Raw genomic sequence first — 16,432 nt, 5'->3', positions numbered from 1 at the left:
GAGTGTGAGTGGACGTGAGTGTAGACAAGCAACCTCAAGCAGTGCATAAACATGGGGCAAAGGCTTCCTGTGCTTTGGACTAGGGTGTACCCGGCTACTGTGGTAAGCAGCCTGTCAGAGCGCTTCTCCCTGTGTGGCTGGGAGGCCCTGCCATTTTGGAAGATCCCTGGTTTCCTCTAAGAGGAGGCAGCAGGGAATGGCTAGAGCAGAATGACCTGAGTCCACCAGTACATCTTGCAGCATCAGACCAGTGGACCCCACTGTGTCAACGCGGACCAGCACATAGTAGCAGTGCTGTCAAGGTGCCAGCTGTGGAAGCCACAACCAGCCGGGAACCGAGCACCATCCCCCACAGCAACAGCCTGATCAAAGCCGAGACACACCCCCAGAAGCAGAGACTCAGGAGCAGACATCCATCCTCAGGCAGCAGCAGCACAGATCAGCAGCTGAGACCCATCCCCAGCAGCATCAGAGAGGCTCATCAGGAGTGGTGTCCCAGCCCAAACAGCAGCAAGGCTTGGGCAGGCGAGACATGCCCCTGACAACTGCAGCAACAGATCTGGAATGGAGCTCCTCCCCTAGCTGCAGCAAAGTCCCGGGAGCTGACCATCCTCAGCCCACAACAGCAGCAGAGGAGTGGGAGCTGAGAGCATTCCCTGGCAGCAGCAGTAGCAGCTCAAACTGGGAACTGACACTCATCCCCAGCATCATCAGCAGTGACCGATCAGGAGCTGAGCCCCATCAGGCTACAGTGTACCAGCTGAACCCATGCACCCCAGTAGTGCACCAGCTGGACTCATGCACCCCATCAGCATACCAGCTGGATCCACATACCCCAGTAGTGCCTACCATGACAGACCAATAGCAGCAGCCAATTGTCAATCCTCCAGGACCCACAGCAGGTGACATGCACCAAAACATGGGAGGCACAGCAGCCTTATTTGATACACACCAAGCTGCCTGCAAATCCCAACATCCCTCACTGGGCCTAGAACTACCAGACTGCTAAAATGGTGAGACAAAGAAACAACACACAAATGAAAGAAAAGGAGAAATCTCCAGAAAAGGAACTACAGGAAATGGAAGCAATTTGTCAAAAAAGAATTCAAAGCAATGATTTTAAGGATGCTCGAACAATTTAGTGAGGACTACAAGCAACTTAATGAGAATTATAAAGAGCTCAATGGGAACTACATCAGCATAAAAAAAGAGGTAGAAGCCATGAATAAAAATCAAGTGGAAATAAAAAAATGACATAACTGATATAAAAAGTACTTCAGAAAAATTCAATAGTAGATTAGAAGAAGCTGAAAACCGAATCAGTGAGTTAGAAGACAAGGTAGAGAAAAACACCCAAATAGAGCAGCAAATGGGAAAAAAAAATTACAGCAGCAGGAGTTTAAGAGAGATTTGGGACAATATGAAACATAGCAATATTCACATCATAGGGTTACCAGAAGGAGAAGAATCAGAAAAGGAATAGAGAACGTGTTTGAAAAAAATAATGAAGGAAAACTTCCCTAATTTGTTGAAGGAAAAAGTCACACAAGTCCAGGAAACACAGAGAGTCCCAAGCAAGATGAACCAAAAAAGACCCACAGCTAGATACAACATAATTAAAATGGAAAACATTAAAGACAAAGAAAGATGCATGAGAGAGGAAGCATGAGAGAGACAGAAAGTTACCTACAAGAGAGTTCCCATTAGACTGTCAGCTGATTTCTCAATAGAAACACTGCAGTCAGAAGGGAGTGGCATGAAGTATACAAAGTAATGAAAGGCAAAGGTCTGAATTCAAGACTACTCTATGCAGCAAAGCTATCATTCAAAATTAAAGGTGAAATAAAGAACTTCACAGACAAAAACAAAAAAGAAAAGCTACAGGAATTTACCACCAAACCAGCACTGCAAGAAATGCTAAAGGAACTATTGTAAGAAGAAGAAGAAATATATATAGAGAGAGGAACACAGGCATGAAATAAAAATGGCAATTAGTAAGTATCTATCAATAATAACCTTACATGTAAATGGCTTAAATGCTCTAATCAAAAAACATAGCTGATTGGATAAGAAAACATGACCCATATATATGCTGTCTACAAGAGACCCACCTCACAACAAAAGACTCACACAGGATGAAAATGAAGGGACAGAAAAAAATTTCCAGGCAAATGAAAAAAAGCTGGTGTAGCAATACTCATATCTGATAAGATAGACTTCAAAACGAGGGCCATAGTAAGAGATGAAGAAGTCACTATATAATATTAAAGGGATCAATTCAACAAGAGGATATAACCCTGATAAACACATATGCACCCAATATAGGGGCACCAAAATATATTTTAAAACTTCTGGAGGACTTCAAGAGAGAAAGCAATAGCAATATGATCATAGTGGGTGACTTTAACACCCCACTGACACCACTGGATAGGTCTTCTAGATAAAAAATTAATAAGAAAACAGAGTCCTTAAATGACAAACTAGATCAGTTGGACTTAATTGGTATTTACAGAACATTTCACCCCAAAGCTGCAGAATATACATTCTTCTGAAGTGCACATGGGACATTCTCAAAGATAGACCACATGTTAGAAAACAAAATAAGTCTCTCTACAAATTCAAGAAGACTGAAATCATATCAAGCATCTTCTCAGATCACAATGGCATGAAACTAGAAATGAATTACAAAAAAAAACCATTCAAACACACGAAGGCTAAATAGCATGTTATTAATCAACAAATGGGTTACCAATGATATCAAGAAAGAAATAAAAAAACTTTCTGGAAACTAATGAAAATGAACACACAACAATACAGAATTTTTGGGACACAGCAAAAGCAGTCCTGAGAGGGAAGTTCATAGTAATACAGGCCTACCTCAAGAAAGAAGAAAAATTTCTAATAAACTATCTAACCCGATAACTTAAAGATTTAGAAAGAGAACTAAAAGAAAAACCCAGAGTTAGTAGAAGGAAGAAAATAATAAAAATTAGAGCAGAAATAAATGTCATAGAGACTAAAAACACAAAACAAAAGATCAATGAAACCAAGAGCTGGTTCTTTGAAAAGATAAACAAGATTGATCAACCTTTAGCCAGACTTATCAAGAAACAAAGAGAGAGGACCCAAATTAATAAAACCAGAAACAAAAGAGTTGAAGTAACAATGGACACCACAGAAATACAAAGTATTGTAATAAAATACTATGAACAATTATATACCAACAAATTTGACAACTTAGGCAAAATGGACAAATTCTTAGAATCATATACTACTCCAAAACTCAACTGGGAAGAGTCAGAAAACCTAAACAGACAAATAACAATTAAAGAAATAGAAGCAGTGATCAATAAAATCCCAGCAAACAAAAACCCTGGTTGGGATGGCTACACAGGGTAGTTTTAACAAACATTCAAAGAAGAACCATTCCTATTCTCCTCAAACTATTCCAAAAAACTGAAGAGGAAGGAAGACTTCTAAACTCTTTTTATGAGGCCAGCATAATCCTAATCTCAAAACCAGATAAAGACACTGCAAAGAAAGAAAATTACAGGCCAATATTTCTGATGAACATAGATGCCAAAATCCTCAACAAAATCTTAGCAAATTGAATCCAGCAATATATTAAAAAAATTATACACCACAACCAAGTGAAATTTATATTCCAGGAATGGATTATTCATAAATAAATTTGATACACCACATAAACAAAAGGAAAGATAAAAATCATGCGATTATATCAATAGATGCTAAAAAAGCATTCAGCAAAACCCAGCACCCATTTTTGATAAAAACTCTCAGCAAAGTGGGAATAGAAGGATCATGTCACAACATAATAAAAGCCATTTATGACAAACCTACAGACAATATCATACTCAATGGGCAAAAACTAAAAGCATTCCCCTTATGAACAGAAATAAGACAGGGATGCCCACTTTCACCACTCTTATTTAACATAGTACTGGAAGTCTTAGCCACAGCAATCGGACAAGAAGAAAAAAAAAAGGATCTAAATTGGAAAGGAAGAAGTAAAACTCTCATTATTTGCAGATGACATGATATTGTACATAGAAAACCCTAAAGACTCCATCAAAAAACTACTAGATTTAATAAATTAATTTGGCAAAATAGCAGGATACAAAAACAACATCCAGAAATCATTGGTAGTTTTATACACTAATAAGGAACACAAAGAAAGAGAAACTGAAAAAGCAATCCCATTTACCATTGGAACAAAAAAAAAATTAAGATACCTAGGAATAAACTTAACCAAAGAAGTAAAGGACCTGTTCAAAGAAAACTACAGGACATTAAAAAAAAAGAAATAGAGGAAGATACAGAAAAGTGGAAGCATATACCTTGTTCATGGATTGGAAAAATTAACATCATTAAAATGTCCATACTACCTACCAAAAGCAATCTATAGATTCAATGCAATCTCCATCAAAACACCAATGATATATTTCACACAACTATAACAAACACTCCAAAAGTTTACATGGAACCAAAAAAGACCCTGAATAGCCATGGCAATCTTGAAAAAGAAGAACAAAGTAGGAAGGATCACAATACCAGATATCAGGTTATCCTACAAAGTGACTGTAATCAAAACAGTCTGGTACTGGCACAAGAACAGGCATATAGATCAATGGAACAGAACAGAGAATCCAGAAATTGACCACGACGGTATGCTTAATTAATATTTGACAAAGGTGGCAAGAGCATACAATGGAGCAAAGACAACCTTTTTAATAAACGGTGATGGGAAAATTGGATAGCTACATGCAAAAAGATGACACTCGATCACCAACTTATACCATACACAAAAATAAACTCAAAATGGATAAAAGACTTAAAGTGACTCATGAATTCTTAAAAATCCTAGAAGAAAATGTAGGCAACAAAATTTCAGACATCACATGCAGCAGAATTTACACTGATACAACACCTAAGGCAAGAGAAACAAACACAAAAATTAATACATGGAACTACACCAAACTAAAAAGCTTGTGCACAGCAAAAGAAACAACCATCAAAATCAAAAGGGAACCCACTGTATGGGAGAGCATAATTGCCAATGATACATCAGATAAGGGGTTAATTTAAAAATATATAGAGTACTCATAAAACTCAACAAAAGGAAGACAAACAATCCAATTAAAAATGGACAGAGGACCTAACTAGACCTCTTCTAACAGGACATACAAATGGCCAAGAGACATAAAAAGTGCTCATTGTCACTAATCATCAAAGAGATGCAAATTAAAATGACTATGAGGTATCACCTCACACCTGCCAGAATGGCTGCCATCAACAAATCATCAAACAACAAGTGTTGGCGAGGGTGTGGAGAAAAGGAGACTTTAGTACACTGCTGGTGGGAATGCAGACTGGTGCAGCCACTATGGAAATCAATATGGTGTTTCCTCAAAAAATTAAAAATTGAACTGCCATTTGACCCAGTGATCCCACTTCTAGGAATATATCCTAAGAAGCCTGAAACACCAATCAGAAAAAATATATGTACCCTATGTTCGTAGTGTCACTATTTACAATTGCTAAGATCTGGAAACAGCCCAAGTGTCCATCAGTAGATAAGTGGATAAAAAAGCTGTGATACATATACACAATGGAATACTATGCAGCTGTAAGAAAGACAGATCTCTTATCCTTTGAGATGACATGGAGGGGCCTGGAGAATATTATGCTAAGGGAAATAAGCCAGTCAGAGAAAGACAAGTATCACATGATCTCACTTATTTGTGGAATATAATGAACAACATAAGGTGATGAACAAAATAGACCCAGAGACACAGAAGTAGGGTACAGACTAACAAACTTCAGAGAAGGGGAGTGAAGGGGAGAGAAGAGATAAACCAAAGAACTTATGCATATAAGCATAACCAATGGACATAGACAACAATGCTGGGTCAGGGGCAGAAATGGGAGAAGGGTGTCAATGGGGGAAAAACAGAAACAACTGTAACAAAAATAAATTAATTAAATTAAATAAATAAATCGCTATTTTGCAACCACAGTTATCAGACCTGAAGGAATTGTGAAAAATAATGGGCTTGGATTCTATAAAAATGTCAACGTCATGAAAGACACCATCTTCCATCCCCCCACCCCCAAAAAAGTTGGGGAACTATTCTGTATTTAAAGAGACTACAGAGACAGGACAACTAAATGTAATGTGTAATACTGGATGTTTTTTAAAAGGCATCTTTGAAACAATTGGGAAAATGTGAATATGAATTAGATGTTAAATAATAATATAATAGATAATATTTACATTTTTTGAGTGATGATTACCTACAATTAGTAGGAGGATGGCTTTGTTCTTAGATGATACAGACTTAAATAATCAGGACTGAAGAAATCTCATAATGTTTACGATTTACTCTCAAATGGTTCAGCTGAGAAGAGCGTGCATGCGTGTGTGTGTGTAATTTCTGAAGTTCATTTTTCTAAGGTTTTAAATTTTGTAAATAAAAATTAGGGGAAAATAAAACAGTGTCTAAATAATTTAAAGCATTGCATGCCATGATCTGACTTGTATTCTAGGATGATCATTCTGAAAGAAGCAAAGCAGGAATTGGAGACTAGAGGTCAATTTACCATGAAGCTTAAAAAGTGTAAGCCTCAGGCCATGTTCTTGTGGGTCCTTCCCAAAGCCCTGGGAGGGACCTGAGCGACAGATTCTTTCACATTGTCATGTGCTTTTGTAAAGTTTTCAAAATAAGACATTTTAACTACATTTGTTTAAGACCACTGTCTCTTTCCACTCCCACCCACTTCATCTTGTATCAGGCAGCTCTAGAGTACCCAGGGGCATTTCAAGGATCATGCTAAGAGGAATTTAAATTTAGATTTAGTGATACATTACTTTGTAGTTTGTAGTCACTTTCTTGCACAGTTAAGTGTCCTGGTACATGAGCGGCCATGGGGAATGTTTCTGCTACCCACTGTGCCGATTTATTTGGTGTCATGACACAAAGATGCCAAACAGAAAGAGAAACACAACACACACTACAGTGCCCAGAACCAGTGTGGACAGTGAAGAAATATGCTGGAAGAAAAACTGATCATCATTTTCTTCTCTCTACAGAAAATATTAAAAAGTGGTTATCATATGAAGAGGTGACCAAAGACTATGCAGCCTCCATATACAAAAAAGTTTAAAGAAGTGTCAAGCTGTGAAATAAGAAACATTTAAAAAATATTTTGTGGTATTTGACAACTTTTTTTGATTTTTAATTTGTTGTGGTTTCTTTTTTCTTTCATTATAAATATTCACTTTTATACATATCTATCTATCTATCATCTATCTATTTATCTACTTATCTATCTATATAATCTGTGATTTTGTAGTGTTTTTTGTTTTGTTTCCTTACAAAGAACCTCTAAAATTGTGTAAGTTTCAGGTCCTACGAAATCTGGGATCAAAAAGAAGGCCATTATGACATAATTAAATGACTAGGATCTGAAATCCACTGAAGATGAAGAGGAAACAATGAGTCTGAGATTTATTTTAAATGTAAAATCTATAGCGCTTCTTAGTCAACTGGACATAGGGAATGGGAGAGAAAGCTGGAATAGATTATTCTAGTTTGGGTGAATGCACAGGTTTGGTATTATTCACCAAGACAGGGAAGTCAGTAGAGAGAAGATGGCTGTGGAGCTATGGGGATAAAGAAGACTAAAGCCAGAGAAACAGACTGGGTAATCATCAGTGTCTATAAGGGCAAGCTAGGGCAAGAGATGAGCAGGTTCACAGTCAGAGTAAAGAGCAAGAAGAGCTGAAGTCAAAGAATGGAACCAGGATGTATTGGTGTATGTGTGTAAGGGGGCAGCTTGGGGGGACCAGTAAAAAAAAAAAAAACTGAATTAGAACAAGTACACATGACTTTAGCAGAAGGATGAGGTGTTTCGAATAATTTAAAAGAGCGAATTATTATTGAAATGTATTAAATTTGGCAATAAGCATATAAACTGGCAACCCTGCGTGAAAACAAACTCAGTGTACTACATCGGACTGTAGTGAACTGAACAATGAATGGGAAGTCAGGACATGAACTCAGGAAGTATGGACGACACTTTCAAGAATCATGGCCAGCAATAAAAAAAAAAAAAAGATAGGAAAACAGAGGGGATGTGGGGTCAAGGACCGGTCAAACCTACTTTATTTGTATCAACTAATGTTAAACATGTACCTACCTTATGACTCAACAATCCTACCTCTAGGTAAAAACCTAAGCATCTTCAAAAACAGCATGGATACATAAATTACAGCATATTCATACAATGAAATAATATACAGCAATAAAAATAACAAATTACAGATAAGCACAACATAGATGAATCTCAAACATATGCTAACTGAAATTAATCAGACATCAGACATTACATACTGTATAATTCCATTTGTATGAAGTTCAAGAATAGGTGAAACAAATCTCTGTTTTTATTTTATTTTTTATCCTCACCCGAGGACATTTTTCTATTTTTTGTTCAGATAGAGTGGGAGGGAGAGAGAGAGAGAGAAACATCGACGTGAGAGAGACACATCGAGTGGCTGCCACCCGCACAACCAACCAGACCTGGGGACAAACTGCAACCGAGGTACATGCCCTTAGCGGGAACCAAACCCGGGTCTCTCTGGACCACAGGTCGACGCTCTAATCGCTGAGCCAAACTGGCCAGGGCTGAATCTATGTTTTTAGAAGACAGAATAGCAGTTACCTCTGGGGAGGGATGTTATTAACTGGGAGGCATGAGAGACAGCCTTCCTAAGTGCTGCAAATGTTCTATGTCTCAATCAGTGTGATGTTTACATATGTAAAAACACATTAAACTGTTTTCAAAGATTAGTGAACTTTATATCCTTTACTTTGTTATACCTCAATAAAAATAAATAAATGAATAAAACTAAAATGTCAACACAGATTTACTAAGAAAATACTACTAAGAAATATAAAATATCACGATATCCAAGTGAATTCTGATTTGGCCCTGAGATATTTGACCCATCACAATCACAGCAGAAGTTTTCAATACTTTCATTTGTTATCTTCTTATCATATTCAAAGATAAAGAAATAACAGCTGGTATTGAACCCACAGTCATTTAGGGTTTTTTATAAAAACGGTATTATTAGTAAACTTAGCTCTATTTAAAATTAATATGGTACCTGCACTCCCATTGTAAAAGAGAAAATTATATACTTACCATTTTGTCTAGTACCAACAGCAGCAATGATTACTGGAACTGAATTTAATGCTCTTTTTATCACCGGAATATAATTATCCTTCACTTCATGGAATGAAAACTTGTCATTTACGTTGTATTTGATCACAATGATGTCGGCACCCCCGATGAGATTTCGAGAAGTGTACCAATCACTGTCAAAAATGTCCTAAACCAAAATGCAAACAGTAATTATTAGTCTGTCTTCAAATCAATCATGAAATAAACTATAACACAGTAGCTTAATCTATTTGCTATATTTTATCCTTTGAAATTCATTAAAATTTTTATTTTACAAAATTAACTCCATAATGTTTAAAATGCTTTAAATCTACCAACTTTTTTTTAATCTTCATCCAAGGACATTTTTGCATTTATCTTCAGATAGAGCAGGAGGGAGAGGGGGAGGGAGAGAGAGAAACATCAACCTGAGATAGACACATTGAGTGGTTGCCACCCACACGGGGCTGGGAACAAACCGCAACTGAAGTACGTGCCCTTAGCAGGAAATGAACCTGGGTCTCTCTGGTCCACAGGCAAATGCTCCAATCGCTGAGCCAAACTGGCCAGGGCTAAGTCCATCAACTTTTTATTTATTCATTTAGCCTAGACAACTAAGTAGTGGTAGATGATACAGAGAATAGAGTCTAATGAAATAAGCAAACTTTTTCAATATTTGTAGTTAAAATTAAGCACTTTGTTTTAAAATTATGCCTTAATATTATCACCTAATAATTTAAAAAACATAACATTATACATTAGATGCAAAAGCATCAGTATGAGTAAGGAAGCGTCAAAGGATTTTCCATGACCCAGTTAGACACTGCAGAATTGTTCAGTGTTTTGAATTGTAATGCACTGTAAATTCTGTGGAGTTCCATATATTTTATACATATTTTCAATATATACTTTCATATATACTTTTCAACTTCGTGTATCCTTTCAACAGTACAGCATACATATAGTGTGTACATACATGTAAATGGAGGCCTCCATAAAAAGATCCTATGTATTATAAGGTGTTAACACCGCTGGTGTGGCTCAATTGGTTGAGTGTCATCCCATGCACATAGAGGTCACTGGCTCGATCCCCAGTAGGGGGCGTGCAGGAGGCAGCTGACTGATGTTTCTCTCTCTTCTTCCTCCCTTTCCCTTCCTCTCTCTCTAAAGTCAATAAAAACATATTTTAAAAAAAATTTACACCCTGGCAGGGTAGCCTGGTTGATTGGAGCATCGTCCTGTGTACCAAAAGGTTGCAGGTTCCACTCCTGGTCAGGGTACATATCTAGGTTGCGATTTGCAGTTTGATCCCCTGTTGGGGCTTGTATGGGAAGCAACCAACTGATGTTTTTGTTTCTGTCTCTCTTCTTCTTTTTCTTCTTCTCTCTCTAAAAATCAAATGAAAACATATCCTCGAGTGATTAGAAAAATTATAATAAATCTTTCTAGTTTTGAAATTTTTACTTTTGGACTATAGTTAATATCATATTTAGAACTGAGGCCAAAAGTAATTCATTATGGACCCCAGTCCTTCAAATTTAGTGCTTTAATTTATATTTTTAAATATGCTTTTATTGATTTTGGAAAAAGGAAGGGAGACAGAAACATGGATGAGAGAGGAACATCCACTGTTTGCTTCCTGCATGCCCCCTACTGGGGATCCCACAACCCTGGCATATGCCCTGACCAGGATGCAACCAATGACCCCTTAGTGCACAGAACAACACCCAACCAAGTGAGCCACACTGGCCAGGCTAGTGCTTTAACATTTTAAAAACAATTTTTCAAAGTTTTTGTGTGAATAGTAGTATAAAGAAAATATCTTTATGTGTCTTAATACCACTGCTAAATATGCATAAGCAGCTTTCTTCTCATATTCTAGTTAACTATTAATCATTATTTGTTCTTTCATGTGGCTTTTTGCATGTATTTCTAGGAGGTAATAAACCTGGATTAATAAAATAGATAGTTATGCAGCCAAATCTGGCCCAGTGCCTGGTTTTGTGTGTGTGTGTGTGTGTGTGTGTGAATAAAGACTTATTGGATCGCACGTACACACTAGAGAGAGAGAGAGAGAGAGAGAGAGAGAGAGAGAGAGAGAGAGACAACAGAAAGATGTGGAGAACCTGTCCAAACCTGTTGGACTATGATAGTTTTTACTAGGAGTCTACAAGATTAATAGTGTGTGAATCAACCAATCAAGATTTGTGTCCATGTGTCAGAGCTTTTATCCTATGATGGAAAACGCTGGAGAAATGTTACCCAGCAATGCTCTCTAGCAGAGTTTCTTCTCGCCAGTACCTCCCCAGCCCCAGCAAAGCCTGTGTCAGTTCCCTATACCTTCCCAACCCACCCATTTCCTGCAAGCACTCAGAATAACAAGAATTACAGAATTTTTAGATATGCATACCCTACTGAAAGTAGGATGAATACAGCATTTTCAAAGGAAAATTCAAACACACAAACAAACAAACAAACCAAAAAACCCCAATGGCAAACTACAGGAATATAAAGTGCAAAGTCCCGCACTTAGTAGAGGGTGTAAGAGGGCGAGAAGTGAAGTGGGACACAGATCAAGAACATGTGAAAGCTTCCCAGCAGAACTCTGTGCTAATTTCCAAACCCCAAACCACAGAACCCATTCAGTTCCCATTGCATCTATTACAGTGTTCAAGCTCAAAGCATACAAGTATAAGAGGATATAGAAGTATAACAATGAGAAAGGACTTCAGAAGAACGGTATACAAAAACTAAACCTAAGTGGAACTAACGTTAAGCAGCCATTTCACTCTGGGAGAACAAATCACAAGTAACTTGCTCTTTGCATTCCAAATAGTTCAAAATTCCTGAGTTACTAGATAGACAGTTGTAAGAGGGGATGGTGTGTATGTGGGGGCGACATTTAAGGGAAATTGTCATGAAAAAATGGGTTTTGATGTCATTAACACTATGGGGCTGGGAATGTAAAGATATATATAATTTTATTTATTGACTGATTGATTGTTAATCCTTACCTCAGGATATTTTCCCATTGATTTTTAGATAGAGTGGAAGGGAGGGAGGTGGAGAGAGAGAGGGAAACATCAATGTAAGAGAGGCACATCAGTTGGTTGCAGGGTGGGGAATGGAACCTGCAACCCAGGTACTTGACTGGGAATTGAACCTGAGACCCTTTGGTTTGTGGGTCGATGCTCTAACCATTGAGCCAAACCAACCAGGGCATAAATAATTTTATTCTTAATACAAATCAGAGTTTCAAACCTTGCTCAAGAAAACTGCATGCATTACTTCACTGCTTCTTGTGGAATTATTTTTGGTAAACAGTAAAGTATCTAGAAATATAAAATAACATAACTGCAACAAAAATAAGGGGTGGGTTTGAGAAAGGCATACTAAATAATGAGCTACATAAAATGAATCTGAAGCACATTTATTTTTAAATTGCCAAGTTTATATGGCAGGGATCCAGAGTAAGGTTAGAGATATAGAGAAGAAAACTAGAAAAGTAAAGCACAGCTACCTCATTCCAGCTCCAAGGAAACAACACAGCTCTCCTCAAACTATGTCAAAGAGAAAATGCTCCACTGGTTTCTAGAAATATGAAGAAAATAAAATTTTCCCACCCCTTGTAAATCAGTTCCAGGATTTCCTCTGGGAGGTTATGTAACACAAGGTTTGGAGCCACAATTGGAGAAGAAATTCATCTTTTTAAAACTAATCTGAATTTTTACAAAACAACAATTTTATTCTACTTGATTGTGGGGCTGCACATACAATACTTACTAACATTTCTGCATTGATGTACTGTAATTGTTTAAATCTTGAATTCTGTGTAGGAAAACTACTTTGGCTTAGCATGAGTGATATATGGCTGCACTAACATTACAATAAATATTATTATAGTAGTTACCGTTTATTGAGTACCTACTACATGCCAGCTTCTCTACTAAGATTTTTACCTGTACTACCTCATTTACTCTTTAGTACAGCTCTAGGGGCCTGGGATTATTATATTTACTTTATACATGGAGAAAGTAAGGTGGAGAGAGGACAAGTGACTTACCAAGAACGCAGCCACTAAGTAGCAATGTGAGGATCTGAAATCAGGTCCTTTTGATATCAAAACCTGTGCTCTATCTGCTCTACTATATTTAATATTCTGATTCAGTAAATATCAAATATCAGCTGATGAATACAATCAACTTTAATATCTCTGAAGTGCTTTTATTTAACACCAAGAGAAGAAAAGCACCTTATGAAGAATAACTCTGCGAATGTATTCTACTATGTCTGCAAACCATTATAACCTAGAAAATTACACCTGGTTACTAACTCAATGCCTTAAATAAGGCCAAAGTCTAACCAAACAAGGGGGATTTTATGATAAACCACAACAATCAGTAAATGGCAAAAATCCAGACTACTGGGGCTTATTTTAATCCATTTGAACGATTTCATTTACTACAGTTCATGGGATCACAAGTATTGCTGTTTGCTAAATTAAAAACATAAACAGGAAAGAGCTAATAGCTCAAAGAAAAAAATGTAAAAGGCAATCCTAACGTTCTAATTCAGCTTATTTTATATTCCTGACATTTATTTCTTCTATTCACTCAATGATAGATCAAGTTCGTGAAGAACCAACAAGTTTTTAGACTGTAAGGTCTTTCACAATGAAATGACCAAAGTTAAAAGAAGCATTTCATTTGCTTGCATGAACTCCAGACAATAAATTCTCTATCAATACTTCTGACCAGCATCATCACTGTCATAACTAGTTTAATCGCATTTCTATTATTGGAAAAGCCAGTTTTTCATTTATTTTAACCTATTATAATCACAAATTTATTTGGACAAGTGATCTTTTCTTTCCATAATATAGAAATTTGCATATGAAGTTTTTCTATGTACATTCTATACATTTCCTTAGAAAGTTATTAGTTCCCTATAACCCCTAATTCAGTTTTTAGAAAGTGCTGTTTAAATGTAAAAATCTCACATAATGATAATTTGTATTTTCTTTTTCAGACACTAAACTTTCTTCTGTTACAAAGTATAATCTTTGTTCTGGCCAGTTTGGCTTAGTGGTTAAAGACACAGCCGGGGGAACAATGGGTCACGGGTTCTATTCCGGTCAAGGGTACTTACCTCTGTTGCAGTTCAAGCAGTCCCTGGTCCGGGTCAGGGAGGCAGCCAGTCTACGTGTCTTTCTCACATCAATGTTTCTCGCTTTCTCTCTCTCTCTCTCTCTCTCTCTCTCTCTCTCTCTCCAACTCTGTTTGAGGATAGATGGAAAAATATCCTCAGGTGAGGATTTAAAAAAAACAAAAACAAAATGTAATCTTTGGTACCAATGTAACTCCAACCAGTAAAGAATCAGACATTTTCAAGTAAGATTAAACAAAAGCATTTAAAATATGATGTTAGTGTGTACTGAAAACATTTATATGCGTCAGGGAGTAGATTCCTTTCTCCTGTTATCAAACAGTCAAAAATCAGATTAGAATTTACCAACTTCATTACAATTTGTCAATTATTGCAAAATTTAAAGCTTTTAAAAAATTCCAAGAAGTGCTAGTAATATAATTTGATTTGTGAATCACTAAAAACAAACGCCTAATATATCAAAAGTATCTGCATTACTAAAATAAAAAACACTAATTAAAATTTTCAAAGGTAGATAATGTGAGTTTTTAAAAATTCTCAGTCCCTGTCTTTGTCTCTCCTTTCCAGGGTTCTATTTCTAAACTGCCCCAGTGAAATGTATTTTTGCCTGTGTCGAGGTTTCAGAGGGCTTTATTTTTAGAACACTAATATTACACTATCACTCACAGGGTAGGCATAAAAAACATTGCTCTCTGCTGGTGAAACTTAGTGACCCAGTCCCTTGTGGTTGGCACATTCTACTGTCAGCGTCTACCAAGGGCCAAGCCACAGTCGTGAAGTGTAAGCGCTCCACTTTCCCGCTGGGGCGTCTTGCCTTCTAAGAGTGCTCCTTGCCTGATGAGACAAAGAAACAAAGATTTTCCCCAAATTGTTCGAAAGTTCTACCAGGGTGACCTGGGCACTTCACATTCATACAAGGGAGGGAGGAGGAAAAAAATGAGAGAAAAGCTGCATCAGCCTTATCAGAGCGGCTGCCGCGTCTTACCCAGACGGGACAGTCGTGGACCACCAGCTTGACATTTCCGAATGCGCTAGCTTGATACTCCGTGAACACGGGGCGCGCGACAGTGCTGGTGGCGTTCAGCAACAAGCTGCTTTCGTCCCCAGAGACCAGCGGGCTTCTCCCCAGGTAAGTGCGGATGAGCCCTGAAGGCCGACTGTCCTGATGAAAGGAGTCCCCCTCGTTCCCCAGCGCCACGATGTGAATGGACCTGCAAGACAGGGAGGGGGCGAGGGGAGAGAGGCGCGTGGTCAGCGCGGGGAGAACTTCAGGGCAAACAGGAAGTGCGGGGGACCTCGCGCAGAGGATGGGCACGCGCCCCTCGCCCTGGGGCGCACCACACGCGTGGGATACAGACAATAGCAGGACCGACGCGTACGTACATGATCTCAAATCCAAGGGCAGGGCTGTGACTCGAAGAAATGCTGCGGCTCCCTGCGGCCTCTCGGGCCGGTCCCTGGCGTGTCCGCGGCGTATTTAACAGCAATCAGCTCATTCGAGGCCACGACCACCTCTCGTGCCTCCACCGCGGCGGCACGGCCGACTCTGAGCGGGCCCCAGCCAGGCAGCGAGCAAGGGGGCGGGGGGCGAGCGGGTCCTCCTAGTGCCGGGGCCAGCCAGTCAGGAAGTGCCCAGGAACATCCTGGGCGGCCGCACGGCTGCCCGCCACCCGGCCACCGCCTCTGCCGCTGCCTCCGGGAGTCGCTGGGCGCCAAGCGCTGCAGCCCCTTTCCGCCGCGCGCCCTCGGCCGGACAGCTGTCGCCTTCTGCTTCTGCTGCAGCTGCTCCTCCTCCTGGCCGAGGGGGGTTAGGAGAAAAGCTGGGCCTCCGCCCCCTCGGCAGGGCGGGCGGGCGCAGCACGTGCCGGCCTCGGGGGTCGGGCGGATGCGGGGGACTGGCTCCCGGTGGAGGCCCGGAGCGGGGGACGCGGCGGATACAAAGGAGCCGCCCGCTGGAGCGTGGGGCGCCGCGGAATATAAATGAATAAATGCAAAGCCCAGGCCGGAGAGCTGCAGC

At 39.0% G+C, this 16,432-nt stretch overlaps 1 protein-coding gene across 2 annotated transcripts in view; it reads right to left on the bottom strand.

The window, feature by feature from the left end:
- RHOBTB3 (Rho related BTB domain containing 3) overlaps window positions 1-16,082 on the bottom strand; it is a 60,898-nt gene extending 44,816 nt beyond the window's left edge. The window contains exons 1-3 of one of the 2 annotated variants that reach the window (XM_036280601.1): window positions 15,799-16,082; window positions 15,401-15,626; window positions 9,232-9,418 (exon numbers count right to left, since the gene is read on the bottom strand). In XM_036280601.1, coding sequence (XP_036136494.1) covers window positions 9,232-9,418; window positions 15,401-15,626; window positions 15,799-15,800 — 415 coding nt within the window. In that variant the 5' untranslated portion in view covers window positions 15,801-16,082. The remainder of the gene's footprint in view (window positions 1-9,231; window positions 9,419-15,400; window positions 15,627-15,798) is intronic. The other variant, XM_036280599.1, reaches the window with a different exon arrangement.
- Between the last annotated feature and the right edge of the window lie 350 nt (window positions 16,083-16,432).

The sequence above is a fragment of the Molossus molossus genome, unplaced genomic scaffold (genome assembly GCF_014108415.1).
Source record: "Molossus molossus isolate mMolMol1 unplaced genomic scaffold, mMolMol1.p scaffold_m16_p_3, whole genome shotgun sequence".
Lineage (NCBI taxonomy): Eukaryota > Metazoa > Chordata > Mammalia > Chiroptera > Molossidae > Molossus > Molossus molossus.
Note: the sequence above shows the minus strand (reverse complement) of the source record. Positions and strands in the feature narration are given on the sequence as shown.